The 22204-nt window shown below is 32.9% G+C and overlaps 2 protein-coding genes and 1 pseudogene across 3 annotated transcripts; 1 reads left to right on the top strand and 2 right to left on the bottom strand.

Annotated features, from left to right (window-relative positions):
- Nucleotides 1-1286: 1286 nt before the first annotated feature.
- LOC130647533 (uncharacterized) lies at nucleotides 1287-4771 on the top strand. 2 transcript variants are annotated; one of them, XM_057453420.1, is made up of 4 exons: nucleotides 1287-1537; nucleotides 2667-2740; nucleotides 2980-3233; nucleotides 4189-4771. In XM_057453420.1, exons 1-4 carry the CDS (start codon nucleotides 1391-1393, stop codon nucleotides 4413-4415), a joined length of 702 nt encoding a protein of 233 aa, XP_057309403.1. In that variant the 5' UTR covers nucleotides 1287-1390; the 3' UTR covers nucleotides 4416-4771. The 2 variants fall into 2 exon arrangements, with proteins under 2 accessions (XP_057309403.1, XP_057309402.1); XM_057453419.1 differs by having other exon boundaries at nucleotides 1287-1651.
- A 150-nt stretch (nucleotides 4772-4921) lies between these two features.
- On the bottom strand, nucleotides 4922-11395 carry LOC130647534 (potassium voltage-gated channel subfamily A member 6-like; annotated as a pseudogene).
- Nucleotides 11396-14901: 3506 nt separating this feature from the next.
- LOC130647237 (uncharacterized) lies at nucleotides 14902-18593 on the bottom strand. Its single transcript, XM_057453023.1, has 4 exons — nucleotides 18464-18593; nucleotides 17965-18120; nucleotides 16048-16724; nucleotides 14902-15630 (listed from the first exon to the last, which is right to left on the bottom strand). The coding sequence occupies exons 1-4, from the start codon at nucleotides 18507-18509 to the stop codon at nucleotides 15307-15309; spliced, it is 1203 nt and encodes a 400-aa protein (XP_057309006.1). The 5' UTR covers nucleotides 18510-18593; the 3' UTR covers nucleotides 14902-15306.
- Nucleotides 18594-22204: the final 3611 nt, after the last annotated feature.

Genomic DNA, 22204 nt, shown 5'->3' with positions numbered 1-22204 from the left:
GTTTTTTTCTAATTATATTTTTGTACATTACAAAAACTAAGTCATAACGTCCAACTCATCAACGTCCTTGCTTTTAAAGTCATCGAGAAAATTAAAATCTTTTTCTATAAAAACGAGTTGCTGTGACTCTGTAAAACTTTCGCTCTAAAGATTAAAGAGCTTTCGGTCGTCTCTTATGTATTTTCTTGACAGAATTAAATGACATTCTTTTGTCACAGTTGTTAGACAAAAAAAAGTGTAGTTTTATCTGAATGTTATTTAGCACTGATATTACATCAAAAATTCAAAGAAATTAAAGAAAACGATCAAGATTCTCTTTTTCCTTTTTTTCTTGCTTTGAAAATTTGCAACAGTTTATCTATTAAAGTTGTGTTGTCTCTCACACGTCGTCCCAGTCTAGTTCTATTTGGCGTTCTGTCTAATACCAAGGCCTAAATGCCTAAAATTACTGGTATTGTAAATATTTATCTTAGCGATGGGTTCTTTAAAATGGGCGATCATTTATGATTTTCCAGATCTCACATTACATTTTGGGGCGAAAACCATAGAGACTTTGTATTTTCCTTCTGTTTTCTAACTACACGATTTTTGATGAGAAAATGTATTTAAGAAAACATTGAATACCTTAATGCACATGTGACATATTATATAAAAACTTTATCGCTTTTGCTCAAAATGGCGCCTTATTTGATTAAATATCTAACTTAATCAAACAAGGCTCCATTATGAGAAAAAACAAATTTTATGCATATTTAATTAAAGTGGAGAAAAGGGATTGTACAAGAGGTAAAATTTCCTCTAAATAACAAAATTATTGCAAATGGTACACGCAAGTCTAACAAGACACACATGTTTAGCAATTCACGCAAATTAAACGATACACGCAAATTTAACAAGTCACGCATTTTTAACGGTACACGCAAATCTAACAAGACACGCATTTTTAACGATTCAGTCAAATTAAAGGATTCACGAAACGAAATATTTTTGGGGGAAAGGAAATAAGATTGAATAATTTAGAGAGATTTGAGATAAGGTAGTTTGATCCATCATTAATTTATTAATTCATCTTATAAGGGTATTAATTCTTTATGATATGAGCAATAATGTGATACAAAATTAGTGAATACAGCCAAAAATATAATTCTGATTCACTTAATTAATTGAGATTAATTTGAATTTGCTCTCCATGCCGGTGGCTTGTTAAACGAAGTTCTCTTTGATCTAAGGACATAACCTAACTTAAAAACGGAGAGACTCTTAGTTAAAATCAGAATGCCTATCTACTAATTGATTTTAATCATGTCTTTTTAATTTAATTCGCGAAAAGGAAGATTTGACAAAAAAATAAAATTATCCGGCAACTCTTCTGTTTTCGCTGAATGTCAAAATGGATTTTCTAATAATTGGTTTGCTTCTAATGGTGGCTCAACGTGAACTATATGCGGCTGTAGATCCAAACAAAGCATTGTTTGATTACGTCACCATCCAGATAACAGAGAATGAGAAGGATTACATCACAATGTTGCCGAAGAACGTGAGCCATGATTTTCTCGTCTCATTTGTATTTCCAAAAATTTCTTGGAACAACGAGTTTGAGAATCCAGATTCGGATGATTATCACTGTTTTGCCAATAAATTGAGAAGAAGGGTATGGAAATACTTTAAAATAATAAATAAATAAATAAAAACCCTAATTGGTATGCCTAGTCGCTACAACGCTATAACGCGAAAAATAACTTGTAGAAACCAATATTTGATCACGAGCTACGTAACACTACAATAAGTATTTTTTCTCTAAACAAAGTTTTAAAATATTTGCTGGGCAAATATCCTTGTCTAGTGGACACTCCCAACTGAGGCGCGCTGTAAAAGCAGTCGCCCCGTTTATATTAAACGCGTAAGTCTTAAGGTATAGAAGCGTAGAAAAGTCCTGTGTATGAGTTTGTCACATTTTAAATAGAGCAATCATTAAAGGAAAATTGTTAAAATTGGTATTTTAGACAGTTTCATCAAAGTGACACATGCATTTAAATAAATTTCTCACATTATGCCGCGTGTTTTTGTTCCCATATTGTCTGCATCTCTGCAAAATGGTTGCAGCAAATTTTGTTTTAAACCTAGTCAGGCTGGGCGTTTTGGGGGTTCTGAAAAGTCTTCCTTCCTCCCCTTCCCTAAAATTGTGAAAGCAGACATCGCATTACCACAAAACTAGGCCCGAATGTTTGTTAGCATATTGGTGCACAATAGTAATAAAAAAATGGAAGACGTCTTTTCCTAAGATTGCGTCATCATATATTTTTAAACCTGAAAACAGTCCAAAGTAGTGGAATGTAATCTTTGTAATAAGAAAAACTGTTTCAAACGTGTTACATAAATAGCAGCATTAAAAAGTCTCAAATATAACTTTGAAGTGTTGATAAGGATATTTTATGGAAAACATTTTTTTGGTTGTGTTTTGTTTCTGAGCACCCGTTAACTGAGAAGTCATCACGACAACAGACGTATTGGTACACTAAAAATTTACGAAAATAACTAAAATTACCTATGTAGAATAGGGCAAATTCTCTTCGATTTACCTAAGGGCTTATGACTAATCTTAAAAACTTTTTGTTCACTGTCATGACTTACTCGTGAGATTATTTGACTCTGACAAATTCTTTTAGTTGAGGAATTTGTACTATAACGGCGAGAAAAATTATGAGCAAGAATACAAAGATGCCAAAATCCTCAGAATGAGGTAAGTACGAACAAAAATTATCAATATTAGGTCAAATCTTTTAAAAGGCATATCTCCATCCTCTGTTCTTTTTGTTAGGCCTTTGAGTCTCTATAAATAACTATTATTTTATTTTGCATAATTTATACATCGCTTTGACAATAGCATCCTAAAATTACAAATCAATAATTTAGTCTAGATATTTTAATGAAAGGGATTCGCCTGACGAGAAATTAATTATTTTTGGTCAATCATTTCAGGAATGACACATATACCACTGCTGATTTTGATCTACATTTTATAAAGACATTACCGTGGCCAGCCTGGAACGAAAGCCTTGTCACTAGCCTATTTCCTAAACAACAGCAAGGCCTGGCACAACTCTACAAATACCCACAAATCAACTCTTCTCGTGATCCATTCGTAAACTACACCAAATTTGAGATAGAGTGGTTTGGAGTGATTGAAAATGAAAAGAACATGTTCTCGAGTGACGGCGCATTTGCTTACTTTGGTAGGGCTGTAATCTTATATTTAAATTTATACACTAAATGTTTTGGCTAAAACAAGACAGATTTCGCTGCTATGACGATTTTTGTAGCAGATCAAACAACAGTCTACGATTTTTTACTATCTTAGCAACGAATTTACTAATAGATCATCTTAAACTGAATAGTTTGTAACTTTGAACTCTGTTTATATCCAAGAAATGGTCTGTTTTTGCAAGTTCTGAAGCACTGTCTCATTCTTAAAGTAGTTCTGTTCGAAAAAATATTTTATAAGAGTAGTGTTGTCACGTGATCAGTTGCTAACGGCAATCATAGGTATACAAAATCTCAGCGTCATATTTATCTAGCAGTAGGATAATCAATTTTTTTTCTTTTTTCAACACAACAGCGTTGTTTAAAAATACATCCTAGCGTCAAAAAAAACTAAAAAATTAAAAATAAGCATTAAGAACGTGATATGGGCGTACTTTATTGCCCCTTTTTTTGTCTGCAGTTTTCCAAACTTTTCACAATTTTTAGCGCGGTGCCTAGTTGTGATATTGTATCTCATAGCATTCTAAATCCTCAGTTAGTTGCCAGTTGTTAAACAATTCACCTCAGTACAATAAAGAACAAAAACTTTCAGTGGACAAACAAACAAGAAAGTAGCAAAAAAATATCCACCAAAAATCTTGCTCTGCCTTAAATATGGAGTAATTTTTTTATAAAGTTTAAGTTATTACAAAAGCTACAAAGTTGAAGCAAGAAACGAAATTAAATCCAAAGGACTGTCTTATGAAAACGGCTGGGATAGCACGTTTGTACCCCTCCTCCTACCCCTCAACCCCACCGTATACCCATCTTGATACGACTAGCAATACTTCATTTCTTGCAGATCTTTGTTAAAGGTCATGCCCCTTTCCTTTTTAATGTAAAAGCAACAATAAAGAGGTGGTCTGTATAATTTACTATTCTTTTTAGGCTTTTACAACATAACACCTCCACCTCCAACGTACACGGGACCAGCATACACTTCAACATTAAATTTAACGTTGTATGGTTTACTTGGTTTCAATATATTTGTCATCGTCATTGCTCTACTGTTCTGGGCTATAAATTGTAACCGGCAGAAATTACTGCTTTCCTATTGGTTCAAAGAAGAACTTGCAAATCCGGACGGAAGAGAAATAACACCCGGTGATATTTGAAATTAACAAGGCATAACATTAAGGCAAATCTTGTAAATTCGTAATATGCGTCTTATTAAAGTGTAACGTTAATATCCAGGACATTAAAAAGGTACCTTGATACGGTTCACCCTAATGTGATAAAGGCTAGCTCGAGGGCAACTAATATTTCAGACGTTTGAAGAAAAAGAAGAATAGATGTCTATGCAATTAAATTCTTTTTATAAATTGTTATTGGCATTCGCGTTAATTACCTTTGTGTTAATTTCTTGATCGTTAATTTTGTGCCTCATTAATTTTCTAGGATAAGATTTGCAACCATAGCCTGTAGACGTTAAAAACGAAAAGTTGAACAATGAGGCCATCTGTTGCAAGGAAAAAGAATACCTATTGTTACTAAAACTGCTTGTTCATTTAAGTCATTGTAATTTTTATATGTTTTATTAGAACCTTTCACATACAAAATGTCTCTGTGCACTAGTGGTTAAATTTAATTTGTAGTTGCACCGAATGTAACAGATATCTGATAAAGCAGCACCAAATAAATATATTATTTTTTCAAAATTGATCGCGCTATTTTGTTATCTTTTTTTTATCAATAGGATGGTTATTTTAAAATCATCTTAAAGTTATATCTAGGCCTCGCTGCATGTAATGTGTTGCAAAGACGTTTTTTTTCGCAAACAAAATAACCCTATCCTGGTTAACTCGCAACATGCGATAATATACGTCACATTATTTCATAATCATCAAAAATTCTTATTTATAATTTAGACTTAAGAGAAAGCTACTTCTCTACTAATTGTCGACTTCAGACTGCTGTTACTAAGATAGATATTCAGACACAAGTTTTGTTGATAGTCATTGGCCAGTCTTTTTTTCCATTCTCTGTCATGCAACCATGTCGGAATTAATAAATGGTTGTTCTCAACAACGTCAGACATTGTATCTGCACCCCCGTCGTTATCAAAAGGTTTGTGGATAACCCTTTCATAAAATCGACCAAAATGTGTAATAAATACGGGGGTTGGTAAACATAATAGGATAATTATACCGCACACCATACATAATGACGCAACTATTCTTCCTAATATAGTTTTAGGAATGACATCTCCATAACCCACCGTGGTCTTTGTAATAACAACGTACCAAAATGCATCGGGAATGCTCTCGAATGTGTTTTTCTCGTGGCTATGCCCTGGTGTATGCTCGATATAGAATATCAAACTTGCAAACATAATGGCGGACAAAAACAGACACAAAAACAAAGCTACAAGTTGGCCCAAACTTTCGAATATCGTTTTGCCCAAAACTTTCAATCCGGTGCTGTATCTTGTCAGTTTAAAAATACGAAATACGCGAATCATTCGAATTATTCGTATCACGTGCAAACTCAACACTCTCTGCGTGGGTGACATAAACAAAGCTATGTAAAATGGTAGAATAACTGTGAAGTCGATTACTCCCATAAAAGAAGTCACAAATTTGAAACGAATCGGTGCAGATACTACTCTTAACAAATATTCAAGTGTAAACCAGGCTATAAACGTTATTTCTAAGTAGTACAATACTAAATTATTATAGCGTTTTGCATCAATGTCAGCAGTGTTCACTATGCTGGGCATTGACTCCAAGCAAAAGGAGATTGTCGACAAAATAATAGTGAAAATGCTAAACACGGAAAGTATAATGGCGCACATGGACTAGTGAGGGTGTTCCATTAAATTCCAAATGAGTGCCAGTTTTCTTGACTTAGGAACTGGGATCGAGGTTTCTTTAACCGAACGTAATTGGTAGAATTGTAACTCCCGTTCGAATTCATTCTCACTTACCCAAACTGGTTTAGCTGAAATATATAGAAAAAACTTCAAAGTTAACAAGAAGAAAAAAGTTGAGTCTTTTATAAGAGATTGCACAAATGTATATTTAGGATTGTCTTTACGGAGGGCACATGCGTCGATGATTTGGAAATCTACAACACAACGCTTTATGTATCATATAGTGGACCTTTTAAGTTAACGAAATACAATAACCTAAAACACTGAAGTTCAAAAGTTTTATTTTGTATTTATCATACAGATATTTAGAAGTTTACAAGTTTTCCTTTTTTTTTTTTGCTTGAAAAAATAGACGCATAGCTTTCCAACCTTTCAATGACAAGACTCATTACACCAGGGAAATCTGTACTCATTGGTCAGCATTAACTAAATTGACACGATATTTCTAAACTAATTTAAGAACTAGAAGATGGAAAACATTAAGTTTCAAGCTCTAGATTGGTTTGTAATAGAACAAAAAATACCTACCCAGAATCCCTTTCGACTGATAGTAAAATAAGACTGCTTCAAAAATTTGCAGGTCACGTGATAAAATAATTTCTCCGCTTATCGGATTAAATAATCTTTCCCTTGCATTTTTGTTACCTAGCAACGTATCTGGATAATTGTTTAAAGTTGCTATAATTAAAAGAAAAATATTTTAGTGACAAATAGCAGAATTGCTTACAGTATTCCTGATACAGGGAAAACTGTGCATATCACTAGTTATCGTTGTAGTTTATAACAAATATGCTCATCTTTAGGTACCGTAAAGGACAGATTAGACGCCCCGTGCCCGAAAAGGGCCCCTGTCGAGTAAGCGCACCGGGGTTAGGAAAAAAATTGTAAATAAGCGTCCCTGCTCTAATAAGCGCCCCCTCCCTCGAAAAAAGGGGTCGTTTATTCAAATTTGGAACGAAAAACAACGTATATACATAAAACATACATTATAATTATCGCTTTTCTTTCTTTTTTGCTTGTATTTCTATTTTTCAATCATAAAAATCATGAGAATAAAGTTTAAAAAAATTTGCTTTTCTGAAAACAATAAGTACGTTTGTTTGTTGTTCCTTCCTGTCATTTTTTTGCCTGTCGACTTTTAAAATGCTAATTTTAGCACACAAATGAGACTTGTTTTTCTTATCTAATAAACACAGTTGTCGGCTGTAGGTTTGCCCTTAGGAGGTATTCGAAAATTTCAATTCAAACGACTCCTAAAATTAATTCTTTCAAACAGATCAAACAGATCAAACTTTTGAAGACAGTAGATGTCTTTACTGTGTTCGAATTATTATAACATCCTCAATTGAAATGAAAACATAGACTTTTAGCTTATTTTATAATTTCTTTTCAAGATGCTATCAAATGGGATAAAGATGTTTTTTTACAAGACTCATTCTCAGTTCCTTAGGGCTTTATTCATTCCTGATTTATTTTGGGAAATCAAAGAAGGGTTCCCATTAAAATCTCAAAACTTTGTGCAACAGTAGAGATAAAAAGAATGTCTTTTACAAGATTTGTTGTGCAAAATCTCTTACGGTTATTTTTGTACAACATGTGTTTCCAATGAAGTTGTTACAGTGACTATTACACAACAATTGTTCAACACTTTGAATGTTAATGTAAACTGACCTTAACACACAAACAAAAGAAACGAAGGTCAAGTCTCCTAAATTCAGTTTTCGTCATTCGACGTGATTTCAGTTAATCATACCGAATAAACATGGAACTAAAACATTAAACACAAAACAATGATTGTTTGGAATGGAAATAAAACTTACCTTCATATGTTTCGAACTTCCGGCCTTGTACGTTTATAATAACTCGCGAGTCACGACTAGGATTGCGGATAATCAACGGACTTTTACATCTTTTGTTCGCGCGTACGAGTGGCAGCGTGTTTTGGTCAAAGAAAGAGGATTTCCTCATTGGGTTCTTTATTTTAAGAGCTGCACGTGGCCGTTCTGTTGACATTTTATGAACTTCACACTTGGTTTGATCGTTGTTGGTGTTATCTTGTCGTTAATGTCGCCTTTATTGCTTCATATTCTGTTCATATAAATAATAATAAAAAATCCAACATTAGGCGAGCATGGTACTAAAATTTATTCAAATGATTTATTTAAAACAATTTAGGCATATATCATAAAACATAACAAGGCCTAATTTCTTTCTGAGAACAATATGTCCAGTTATATCAGTTCGTACACAACATTGGGGTCCCTATTCAAAAACCGGCACTCACGATTTACAATTCTCTGTAAGTTGCTAGTTTTGGACGGATTCTGGAGATGATCAAATCACGCCAATATTACCAGTTGAAGGTACCGTACCTAACCTGCTTACTTCCACTTGGTAGCACAAATTGACCTTCATTTTATGCAAACACCAACAACAAAATGAAAAACTGCAGCCAAAACAAAATTTTATCATCGAAGTCACATGGAATCCCCAAAATTATATTCACTTACGAAAAAAGGGAGTTTCAGTGAATTTTCCATTCAATCTAAACGACAAATATTTTCCCACCTGCAAAATAAAAATCCACCATCGAATACTAATATTTAAATGTAATATTTCTCATCTGGTGTTTTATTGCAACACCAAACGTGTTTGGTAGTTGTTGAAGCAAATGAATCGGTATTAGCGTTGCTATTGGATACTGTCAACCGACATATGTTTTAAAACTGTTGGTATTATCGTGTAATATGGGTGTTCTCACATACACCCATTTTATAATTAAAATAGTAGTCTAAAATATTAATTATTTTTGTGATATAAGTTTATAATGCAGAATGTGTGAAAAGTGGTGAGAAAAAATAAATATTTAAGCTGCTATGTTCTCAAGATACGACGATAATAAGTTGTAGATTTTCTTTTCTTGCAAAACTTTAATTTTTAGAATACATGTTTTTTCTTTTTATAAGCTTAACATTTATAAGCATTCGTAGGATTAAATTTAGTCATTTTGTCAAAATGACCATTTTTTTTTAAATTTGGTCATTTTTTAAGCATATGCATTATGTGAAAGCTAAAAAGATGTTGTAAAGTTTTTACGTTTTTTTGTTTCGTGAGCATTTTTTCTTTTTATTCCTTATGTCTGAATTAGCCAATATGTAGCTAGTGAGATTTAAGTTGTAACTCAAATAAAGCATTCATAAGTATCCTTAAGCCTCATTTTGGAATTTCAATTACTTAAAAAACATGTAATTTATTAAGAATTTTTTAACATCCAGTGCATTGTGAATAGTATATATTGCAATTTCCCCTTGGTTTTCAGTCGAAATCTCCTTGTAAAAGGTACTTAGACAAAAGACGTAAAAATGCACAACATGTCCAAAAAATTTGAAGTTCATTTTTGTTTAGCGCCAACCTACGCCAACGCCCTGCGACCATTTCAAACACCAAAAATGCTAAATACATAAAGAGAAGGAGAGAGAGGGAGATTATCCTTCCCCCTCCCTAGCATATACAAACACAGTAGCTAGAAAGCTTAAGCCCGAAAACAGCCCACTTAACTAGTTTTTCACTTAACGCAAGTAACGGTGTACAATATTTTTTAATAAATCCAAAATTCAGCGGTGTCATATAGTATACTAATTCAACAAAATTTTTAAATGTCATAGTAGCAGAAACATTAAGGGATACCTTGCCGACACTTTGTTCAAGGTATCTTAACTGAATTTGTCATACTTGCTTTCACTTGCATGCCGACCTAGGGACGAAACATGTCACGTTGCGAACACAGATTTTAACAACCTGTCTTTTTATCTCTCTGCATTACCACATTAGAGAATATAAACAAAAAAAATAGGGAGAAAATCGCGCACTATGCGGTTCCTGTTATATTATTGTGCAGAAAATGAGCCAAAACACAGGGATGCCTATAGCAAAGAAAACATCTGTTTTAATTAATTGGAACTCTATTTGGAATTCCGCAGCGCCTGCATATCACCATCCAGCAACATTCAATCAATTTGTAATATATTTTTTACGAAACGGTAAAAACTTGATTAGAAAGCGGTTTATATAAACTACCCGTCATTCATACTGCTTGCAATGTTCGCGCATGCCAAAATATGTCATAGATGGACTCACCCAAAAATGGTCGAGATGAAAAAAGAATTATACATTCACAACCAAGATGTCTACCGATTTAAAAAAACTGAGCTTTCGCAGACTGACAGTTGCAGAGTTTAGTGAAACTGTGGCTACTTCAAGAACAAGTCTAAAATTAACCATTAGCAAAAATATTATGTCCAGCCTTAACCTGCTTACAAATTAATTGTTTTAAAATTTGCATGCTTATATCAATCAAATGCTTATAAAGTATATTTATATAGGAGAATTTTCTTACCTTTACAGAAATTAGATGGACGTGAAATGTGGTATTTAAGTTGGATTAAATTTTTCTTTTATACTTAGTGATTATTTTTTTTACTGCCATTAGCTCGACTTTCATGGTGACTACGGTTAAAAAACCAAGCTTCGTTTTCTACCTTCTTTGAAATGAATTGTTATCAGATTATTTTTTGCATAAATTTAAAAACCATAAAAAAAAACAGAAAAGCAAATATATTTACTGCTTAATTAGTACTGATGCGAAAATAAGGGAACTAAAGACAAAAGCTACCTAGCCGTTTTCTAGCTTCTTTGACATGAATTGTTATCGAGTAAGGGAACTAAAGACAAAATCTGCAGAGTAATATACCTTTAATTATGGATTCCTTATGATAAGGTATGATTGATTTAAAAAAAATGTTTGGAGTGAAGCTAGCTTACCGATTTTGTTTACAACTACCATTTCTTCCGTCGATATGTGCGTGTTTTTTCTTCTTCTTCATAACAAGGTTATAGTTTTACTATCAAGCCAACAAAAGAAAGATAATGGACTATTTTTGAACGTAATTATAAGTTGGGAAAAATAGCTTTATTATTATCAAAGACTTAGTATGCGGTTTAAAAATATTTTGACGTTGGCACAAAAGAGAGAAAAAAAAAGTTAATTGACAGCTGTGGTGTTGATACAGAATGATTTGAGAAAAAACACAGGTCGTAAATATCTTTTGTTATGTCTATTTACATGAGATTTCTTCTGCTAATAAAGTTAAATAAATAATGCGTCACTATTTTGAGCGTATTAATAAATACAAGGTTAGATTTTCTGTAATGATTCATGTATCCAAGAAGAACTAGATCCAACTTTCTTTTCACCACTACAGGTGTATCCAAATCATATTTATAGATCTGGACCTTAGGCGATATTTTCATTTGATGAAAACTGCTGTGGTAAGGGGAATTTGTTTATGTAGCAAGTTGGATTCGACAAAATAAATTGTGTATCGTCCACTTAATTTTGTCTGACAGTGCACGGATAGCTTCTGATACCTAACGAAAACAGAATATTTTCTTTATTTTTCTTTTACTGACAAAAAAACTTTATTCGATGACAAAGCAGAATGAATTGCTGTAATAAATACTTCTGGACAAAAACTTTGCAACGGGAAACATTATTTGCTAATCCTAAAATTTTCGCCCGGTAAGTAAGGTATTACTAGAGTTAGGAGGTGCAGGAGTAACTCTGTTATTTGATAAAATTAGCCAGGACTTAGCATAATTTTTCTCTGCACTGGATTATCGGACTTAAGGTAAAACGAATTTTCGCAAACGAATTTTCTGCGGTCAGAATACTGACCTCGCTGTTTAATGAGTTACTTCCATTGTTATATGTTCACATTTTTATTATCGGGAAATTCTTAAATGTTTTGAACGAAAATGGTCTCATTCACCAATACAAACATGATGAATTCCACAATTACTTAACAGGGTAAGATCTAAAGAAGTGAAGGAAAGGGGAATTAAATAAAATTAATTAATTTTCATTTCCCTCACTCTAGTATTGACTTAAAATGCTGGAAAGGTGTTGGTTGAGTTAAAACAACTTGCATTGCATGACGCCAGCATTACAAGAGGGTAAGGGGATGATGTCGGTCCAGTATGAATTTTGACATCACATCAATATTTTTCAGGGTGTTTTATTACATTTTGTTAAGTATTGTAGGTATTCGCTAACATATTCTGCGGGGAAGTTCATTTGGAAAATTTCATTCTTTTGTTTATTTAGTTTGTTGTTGTTTATTTAGATAAAAGAACTTTTGTTTTTAAGCAACTGCGAGCCTGAGAATATGTAGAAAAAACATTGATAAAATTTCTGAATAGGTTAATGACTAACATAATACGGGTCGAACGAAGATGGGATGACATAGTTTGTTGAGTATTCCCAGCTTTGCGCGGTAACTGTGATGAAGTTTAAGGTCGATTCAGCGAAATTAGTTATGAATTATGCGCTTATCACAGATTTTCTAATTTGCAAATTATTCCGAACGAAGGACGAGGTTGGTTGCGAAATAAATATACCAATCTTTCAAATTGTTTTAACACTTCTCTACAAGGGATGTTTGTAACAAAATATTGGTTATTATCCTGTAAAAGGAGAGGGTACTCACGCTAATGTAAACCAGCCCTTACAGATTTCCGTGACTAATTTAATATTATTTACAAAACATGTTTTGAAGATCGAAAACAACTTTAAAAGACACTGCATGTTATTTTAGAAATTGGGACGAATTACCCCTCCCATTGAAATTAATATTATGAATGAAATAAAAATAAAAGTAATGAAGTGAAAATGTAAGAAAATAAATGTGATAGAAACCTCACATGGGAAATTATAGTTAAGTATAAAATATTTATAAGTAATGCTGTTCAGTCTGAAAACATTTTTCCGAAATTTTTATTATTTAAGCTATACAAAATATTTGAAATAATTTTTTCACAGGGTGGCTAATGTGCTATTTCAGTATCCCAAAGAATTTCGTGTTGTTCGTTTTGATGGTTATCTAACATAATTTTGTTTGGATATGTTTGCGCAGATCCCCACCCCCTCCACCCCCCTCCCTCCCGGGTTTTTTTTAATAAATATTTTTTGCTCGGCTGCATGGTTATGATACTTTTTATTCTTTTTATTATGTATTAGTCTATGTTTTGTAAATAATATTACTTAAGACACTTGTAAGTAAGACAAATTATTGGGTCCCATACCTCTAGCTGTGAATATATGTTGTTACTTGAAACTACTCCTAAAAATCTCTACAAAATCCTGATAATTGAGAAACTTTAAAAACTTACATTAGGATTACCCTTAAAACTTGAACTTTACAACACAATTTTATTTCATTAAGGGGAATCATTCTGTAAATTTTAGACACGTGATTAATCCGATTTCCCAATTTTTACATTCGGACAAGTATCAGCAGTTTTTCATACGATCTACATACAGAGCAGAAAATCTATTAAATATATTTTATTAAAAAATTCAAAGAGAATGTAAAAATTCGCTTTATTTATGAGGTACTGTAAGAGTGCCAAGTTTTCATGATATGTTTGAAAAACCCTGGACCGAATAGGGTTAAACAACAACGACAGAGATAGCTGTCTGGTTTACAAAGATTTGACTTAAAATACCTTTCTGCAGTAGAATTGTTCCAAAAATCATTATAAGTGCTAAAAATATGCACAAATGTTGTATAATTTCAGCTATTTGCAATTCTTAAGTTTTCTGATGGTGCTTTGTCCTATGTGATCAAAAAATCGTTTACCGCCATCAGATCGATGTTTGTGTTACCACCAATTGGGTAATTTTTGTACTTCTTGTACCTTAGGTGGAACATCATGAAAAAAATAAAGCTGTTTGTTGCTGTAAACATTGTAAAATATTTTGTAAATTACAACGTGGTCTCACAAGGCACTATACCAAACATGCGTTATCTTCAGCAACAAAATCTGGTAGTTTCAATCTTACTGTATCACAGCTAACAAAGGGGATCTCTAAAAATGCTCCACCCATTGACCTTTAAATCGATCGTCAACGCATGTGCCGAATTCTGCTGTAATGAGCTATGCTTGTCTAAAAATACATAATGCTTGTTGTCAAATGAAAGTTTCTTAACTGACAATGGCATTGAACTGTGAAAAAAAGTGATTGAAAAATATTCTGGTGATGCTGGGAAATTTTATATGCATTTTTATGGCTACTACTGGTACATATAACCTACGAAAAACATTTGAGAAGCACGATTCAACAATATTTTCCTTGCAGAAGTGACAAATCATATGGCTTATTTACAAGGCATTGATATGAACACACCAAGATTTTCACTGGCTGTAATTTCTGAAAAATTACTGAAAATTTGGTGGATTTCTTCTTCATTAACTACATTCGATGTTTTGATTTTTAAAATCTATTTCAACAAATCGCACATAATCCATTGAACTTTTACAAGCATGCGACGTAGATAACTACTATTGCCAGACTTGTATTGATATTGGTGATCGTGGTGGGTTATGGAGAGTGAACAAAAAATACGTTTTTATCAATTGTGAACATTGTGGTTTTTATCAATTGTGAACAAATCATCTACCATCAACTTTTTAACGAAATTGGTATGTATTGGCATGGACCAGAGGGTGTTACAAAACCCTTAAAAATTTAACAGTGCCTGTCATGATGTAGAGCCAACAGTGAATGATGAATTTAGTTTAAACTTGTTGAACCATATATTTTTTTACTAAAGTTCGAGCTTTTTCATATGCTAAAGATGTCCGTGAGAAAGACAAGGTCGCAACGCAGAATTTAATAAAACATGCTTTGAGAACTGAACTGAGGAAGTCTGGTAGCATCAAGTAAATAGGGCAATTATTGTTCACCAAGTCCCGAGAATGGACTATAAAAACTGTTAAAAGGCTATTTTTTTAGCCAAAGCATTTCAAAAACATTAGTTAGTTGGTATATTTTTTTTATTAATTTTCTGTTATAGATTCTATTTTACCTTTACTTTTTTCTTCTTATATACAAGTACGTTTAGCTTACTACAAAACAGACATATTACAGATACAGCTAATTCCAGCTCATATTAACACCACTTAAGTTTTTTAAATACTAATGAAACGAAAAAGTGTCTTAATACAGGTCTTAATACAGTGATTTACATCGCACAAATGGTAAACAAAGAGTCATTGCCCAAACAATTATCTGGCTAATTTGTCATTTCCTTTTCTTCGGGCTTAGAAATGTTGCGTTCACTCATACGTTTTAAAATTTTTCCAGAGGATAGAAAGATAGCAATTATGAGGACCGGAACAAGTATGAATAAGACAATCAGTCCTGGATGTAGTGATTTTGAATTGTCATCAGTTGTGTTGTGTTCACTGCTTGAGTTTGTTGGTGTTTTTGTTGGTACTAAACGCTTCATAAATGTTCGAAGATTCGAGCTGTAGGTTTTACCATTTTGCATGTTACTTTGATCAAAACCTGCATCCCATAGCATGAAGCCACCAAAGAACTTGTTAACTTTCAAGTGCTAAAGAGAAACAAGTGTCTTTTCATTTACACAAGTGACATTGATACTGAAACAACAACAAAAACATTACTGTGAGTAAACAGAAAAAACAGAAGCAGGACTAAACAACCATGCGATCACTTAATCGATGTTGCTTATACTGTCTATTCTGATCCAAGGTGTGGTCAGCTTCCCTTATATGCTACACAATGTTACCCATGCACCTTGAAAAGATTAACATGCTTATACTCCCAAATGTTTTTTTACAAATGATTGTTCAGCTAAGAAGGCCATATGAACCAGCTCAATCTAAATTGTTTAAATAATTAAAGACATCTTCCTCCAATTAAAATCAAGAGAAAACGTTTTTTCCATATACGAAAACTTCAATGCTTATCGAAGGAGTATCACTTAGCTTTAAATGACCAAGTTACGTACCTTATCATACACAGTTTTCACTGCATCTGGTGCTTGATAGTATAAATCCTTTGAACTTGCTTTCTTATTTGCAGGTAGTCCCACAAAAATTAGTGGCCCTTTTTTGTGCAGATCGTATGTTGACTTAGCGTATTCGAACCATTTCTGAATATTAGTTTCAAATGCGTTTCCACTTCCAAGGTGACAAAAATTGTTATAATATTGTATATAAATATGATCAAACTCTTGTCCAATATCGTATAACACTGTACCAGATTTTCCTGGCCCCAACCGATGGTCAGGAAATGGACATTGAGGGGCTGCTGTTATTATGTACCTTTTTCCTGATTGAGATGATAGAGATCGTATTTCCTTTATAAAGTCTGTGTAATAAAGCGAGCTTCCACCTTCAATATCTAAATCTAGACCATCTAATACTGCAGCACCAAATGGACGAGCAGTAGATGAGCCTCCAAGAAAAATATTCCACACTGTACCAGCAAGTGATACCGCTTCTTCTTTTGAGTTAAAGCCATATAGACCACTAGCACCTCCCAGTGAAATAAGGACCTTCTTTTTTTTCTTTTGGCACGCTATAATTTGATTTCCAATCTTTGGACAGTTTAGTAAAGTTGGATATTGTTGACTTGAATATGATCCATGACAATGTTTAGATAAATTGATGGAGGGATATTTATCTAGAATAGGAATTGAAGCAACATGTTTATATTTGCCATGTTCAATCCAAAAGCTGAAAAGGTTGATTATTATTTTCAAAAAAAAAAACTTTTTTTAAAAAATTAAAATTGTACGAAGCTTTTCGTAGCAGATTTACATTATCAAGTGATACTGTTAGGGTTACAGTATCACTTGATAATGTAAATCACTTGATAAGGTAACAATGTTAAAAAAAAGTTTCGTACATATAATTTTTAAATAAAGTATTTTTTTTTAAAATACATAAGGATTTTGGGCTGATTATAATAATAAATAGGGTATTATTATTATTGAATGTTTTTATTAGATGATGACTGGTGATGCTTGACAGGTTACAATCACTTCATATTCAAAACAGTTGCTTGCTACCTGTTGTCTATTCCCGTATTTACTTGCTTCGTTAAGCTAGTGCATCCATCGAAACCAACTTAAGTTTTGATCACTTTCTAGTAATTATATAACGTTTAAATAAGTATTGCCCAGCGAATCATAATCTTCTAAGCTTTTTGGGATTTCCTCGATGCCCAGAATCACAGAAATTTGTCCTGAATCTAATATTTTTGTCGAAAAAACCTTCCAACCACAGATAGTGTAACCAAAGTATCTTTGTATATGTTAAAATTAATAATAAAAAAGAACAAACTTAGGCTTTTCAAATTAAGAAGGATTTCATAAAAGAGGTTGATGTAGCTGTAGATGTAAATTTTGAACATTCCTTCTCGCTAGCCAGTAAGAGGCCTCCTCATTGAGACAATATTTCAAGCATGTTATGCATGTTTATATATGTTCCAAATTTTGTTTAGCCCAGTTGGAAAGTATATCGGGAAGTGTATTTGTTTTTATTATTCTTCCTTTTGCCCATTTTTTTTTTGTAGTTGTGGCACGCTCAATCGTTTTCCTTGAAACAAATTTCAAATTATCTAACCTCTTTTTTCGGATACAAATTCCCTGAATTTTAGTAAGTTTTAATATTTGAAAACAATCTTTTGTTCACAGTAGCTGCCACATTATGTTAATTCTATTTCGTGCATAAGAAACGTGAAAAAGAATAAAAATTGATTTCTGCTCGAGAGCGCAAAAGCTCCTGAGCTTCGTGCGCTACAGCGGCAAAAAAACTCAAATGGAAACAAGCTTTTATATTATCTTTGGCGGTAGATCACTGGCAATGATTGTATTGACGAAAATTCAAAGGTATGAAAGTAACAAATAAGAAAATGATACCTTTATTGCTTGAATCAAAAAAGACATGCAAAAATCCAATAACAATCACATCATACTCAAAGTTACTGCAATAATACAACAGCTCTTCTTCACTCCCACCCGCATGCGATACACCATTTTGGCCCCAGTATGTCACAATCTCTTGCAACCAAACACCTACAAAACATTACATACAAAGTAAAGGAAAGGCTTCATACTGTTAACATAGAAATTCCTAATAATGACGAGTCAGAAATGGAAAATCTTTAGAAATTTATTATTAACTAACACAAGAATATATGTACATCGTCAAGAATATCGTGGTTGAGAACACGTGACTAAAATAACCAATCACATGAAAATAACAAAAATGATGAATGTTCTGGAATAACCGAATGTGTTACGTAACATTTATTCTCCACAGTTCAATCTTGTCCAAAAAAATGTTACTGTCATTAGAGAAAGGTGCAAAATAATCATATTTGTCTTAAAAAAAATTCTATTGTAAAAATTATCTCACCTTGCAGCCAAAAAGAAGAAATAGCCAGATAAAACACAGCAAACATATTAAAGTAAGTTCCTTATTCTTTATTGTCTCAATAAAGCTTGTAATTCACATTTTTTAATTCTGCTAGTGGTAAGTGATCACATGCTTTCAATTTGTCAGTACGTTAATTACCGCTATATAAAAACCATGTAATTGATATCTTCACTTTATTAGTTATAATGAAACCAAAATGATGTTAATCAATTTTAGTCATAATGTGATCTTAATGTTTCGGTAAAACACACCTGTAGTTTGGTGTGCCTTCACACATACTAGCTGCAGAGTCGTTGATAAAAAAACAGACGAGCAATACAACGAGTAACAACGAGTGATAAAGAGTGTCAACGAGTGACAACAAGCCATACAACTCGGGTGTTTTTTTATCAACGCCTCTGACTGCAGTACACAACAGCTAATTAGGATACAAGGGAGATTGGAAATTATGTTCGAATAATAGAATGTTTGAATTATGCCGCAGTAAACAGAATAGTTTCATAAAGCAATGGACCAAGATTTTTGTTGGAAAAACTTGATGTTTGAATCAGCGTTATGTGAATTAGCTAATGTGTACCGCACTAAAGGTGGATTTCCATGAAGCAGATTGTTGAGCCCCAGCGGAAAATGTGACGGACATTTTCGGGACGGCGATTTTATTGCTTGTGCGATTTCCATTAGGTTCATAGGCTATTTTAAATGCCGCAAACGATGTAAAGGGTGATGCAATCATTTTATTTTCAATTGATCTGATTGGTTAGCGCCTAAAAGGTTCGTTCACATTCGATATGAATGTAAAGAAATTTTCTTTCATTTAATAAGGCTAGTCTGTTTACTATTATACCTCTACATGAAACTGTGGATAGACAATAATCCCAATATAAAAATTTTAAAACCTGAAATGTTCCTTTTCTTTCATACTGCTCAGACTCATTTTTTGTCTATTGATCACTGTTGTGATTAAATAAACGGCATAGCCATTGGTTCAATTCTGGCTGCGTATTAGCTAACATATTTATGGGTCACCTTTAAACCTTATGGAGGTAAGAAGGCGTTATTCTATCGCAGATATTTCGACGATGTGTTTTCTAATTTTTTAGTTTCTAGTTATATTAACGCCTATACGCCCTGACATCATTCTGACCATATAAAAGAAGATTTTTTGCATAATTACCCTTTCCTGATATTATCATTAAGAATTTAAACCTTATGGAGGTAAGAAGGCGTTATTCTATCGCAGATATTTCGACGATGTGTTTTCAAATTTTTTAGTTTCTGGTTATATTAACGCCTATACGCCCTAACATCATTCTGACTATACAAAAGAAGATTTTTTGCATATATATTCTTTCCTGATATTATCATTAAGAATTATACCATTTCCCGCCAAAACTACTTACTTAAGGTTCTCATCCTACTCTTATAAGTGTAACTTATTTTCGTAGTAATCGAGGCAAGATAGCGCATGCGTGAATAGAACTTTCCCACCCCATTTTACTCACAAGTCAATTCTATTCGTACGGGTTAGACGACCCGCTCACCCTTCCCTATAAGTTGAGGAAATATTAAGACTGGCTAAGTGACATAGACTCTTATACCGATGGTTTCTTCTGGAAAAATTTCTCGAACAGCGAGAATATAAAAACCTTGAAGAGATTACGTACACAATAATGCTGTTATGTTTGGTTGAACAAAGTGAATAAGAAAATAAGTGGGGTTAATCAAATGTTTAATCGATAAAGCGAAACAAACAAAGCAGTCTTGACTGACAAAAGGTACCATTAATTTCATCAAATATGGCAACCCAAGCCGTGCAAAATATTTATAAAGTTTGTCTCTCTCATCGCTAGATAAACCATCAACAGGGGATGAAGATCTTTAAAATCAAGTCTTATTTAAACTAGTTAAACAAATTAAAAAACGTGTTTTGTTTAACCCTAATTTCTTGCTAGCTTTCTTTTCCATCATTATTTTCATAAATACTTTATGCTGTACACAATAGAAGAAACGGGTTAAGTTTTTTATGTATTCCGGTCGACATGTGGTTGATACGACATTTTACCATTGATTACCCAAATTTCAACTTCACATTAATATTGATAATTTAACATTAGTTCAACAGCAATATAAACCGTAAATTCAACGGTAAACCAAAGTAATATAGCATTTCCTAAATATTTTTGCTAGCTGTATCTTTGTTTTTTAAAGTTATTTAACGAGTCATCACAGACTTATATAATTGTTTTTTTTTTTGGATATGCAAAGGCTCGTTTAAGGGCTCTTAAAATGCCTTTTTTTAAATTTACCTGGATTGATAAACAACCAAGTTAATTACCAGTATTGATTGCCCACTACAAAGAAATAATAATGACGTCATCGAAATATGTCCCCGTAAATCTTTGCCTTTCTACTGAAGCAAATTTTCTTATTATTCAACTAGTCTTCCTTTTCATAATAGCCGTCCTCTATCTGTGTGCCCGCGAAATACGCGCCATGTTGCATAAACACGAAATTTTTATATCTGCACGAAATACCAAATGCAATTTTAAATTTTTTGCTATAAACGCAGATTGTGAGGGAACATCCTAAAATCACCTAGTCTATAATAATACGCTTACTCTGTGTGTGTGTCTGTTTCTTTTGCAAAGAATATGTTTTCAGGTTACGACAAATAAGCTATTTGTGACGCTAGCGTATTAGTCCCAGCTGGATAATTTTATTTTTATTACAGAAGGTTTACAAAACAAGGCAAAACGTTAACAAAATTCTAGAATAATATATTTTTTTTACATTGGCGACGTTAGTATTTTGTCATTGCTCGTCTGGCTAAGTGGATTTTTGATGAAACTTACAGCTAGTGTTAAGACGTGATATGCTAATAGTGAAAACATGCTTTTAAAATGGAGTCTGAACGTTATCGACGTTATGTTTATTTATCCCCAAGCACTTCCTCCAATCTCCCTCTTTACTTGGCACGCAAATATTGTCACTGTTTTCCACATTGTAACAAATTACCGATTTCCATTACTTATTTTTCGTCAACGTATTACATAAGTTATCTGAGAGAATAAAAATTTCTCTACTTTTTCCTTATTATAACACCCGCATCCGCTATGTTAGAAGAGGTCAACTTTTCGAAAGAACATTAATAGAGAACGGGATTCACAACGTCTAATGATCTTAGTTCGCCTAATAACGATTTCCTGACAGAAATGTAAGTACTTGAATAGAATCATAATAGTTAATGGATGTTTTGTTATTAATAAAGCGAGTTTCTTACAGATGTATTAACAGTTTTACTAAATAATTACGCACATACAGCTAGCTATTTATATTTGGGAATATACTGGTTTAAACACACGGAAAAAGATAGAAGTATAAATGAAATACTGTGTTCTAAAGAATTTAGTTTTATGATCATGCTGTTGTGTTTTGTTTTTATAAAAGAAGATAGGTTAAAAAGTTTTCATTTAAACTTAGCAAGGTCTAAACGCGCAAATTTTAGTAATGAATCAACGCTTTTAAAATATAGAGAGTAGTTTGAAAGGGTCGTACAACGATATGGAGAAAAATGTCTTAGCTAATGGACAACTTAGATATGCATGAACAGTACCACTGTCATTTCAGAGAGTTTGAGTACAGAGAACTCGGTAGCAGCCCTGGCGATTCTTGAAAATGGTTTTAAAGACTTTACGTTTTTACTACCCTATGAAATGATAT

The sequence above is a fragment of the Hydractinia symbiolongicarpus genome, chromosome 6 (genome assembly GCF_029227915.1).
Source record: "Hydractinia symbiolongicarpus strain clone_291-10 chromosome 6, HSymV2.1, whole genome shotgun sequence".
Classification (NCBI taxonomy): Eukaryota; Metazoa; Cnidaria; class Hydrozoa; order Anthoathecata; family Hydractiniidae; genus Hydractinia; species Hydractinia symbiolongicarpus.
The sequence above is the reverse complement of the archived record's forward strand: the minus strand, read 5'-3'. Positions and strand labels throughout refer to the sequence as shown.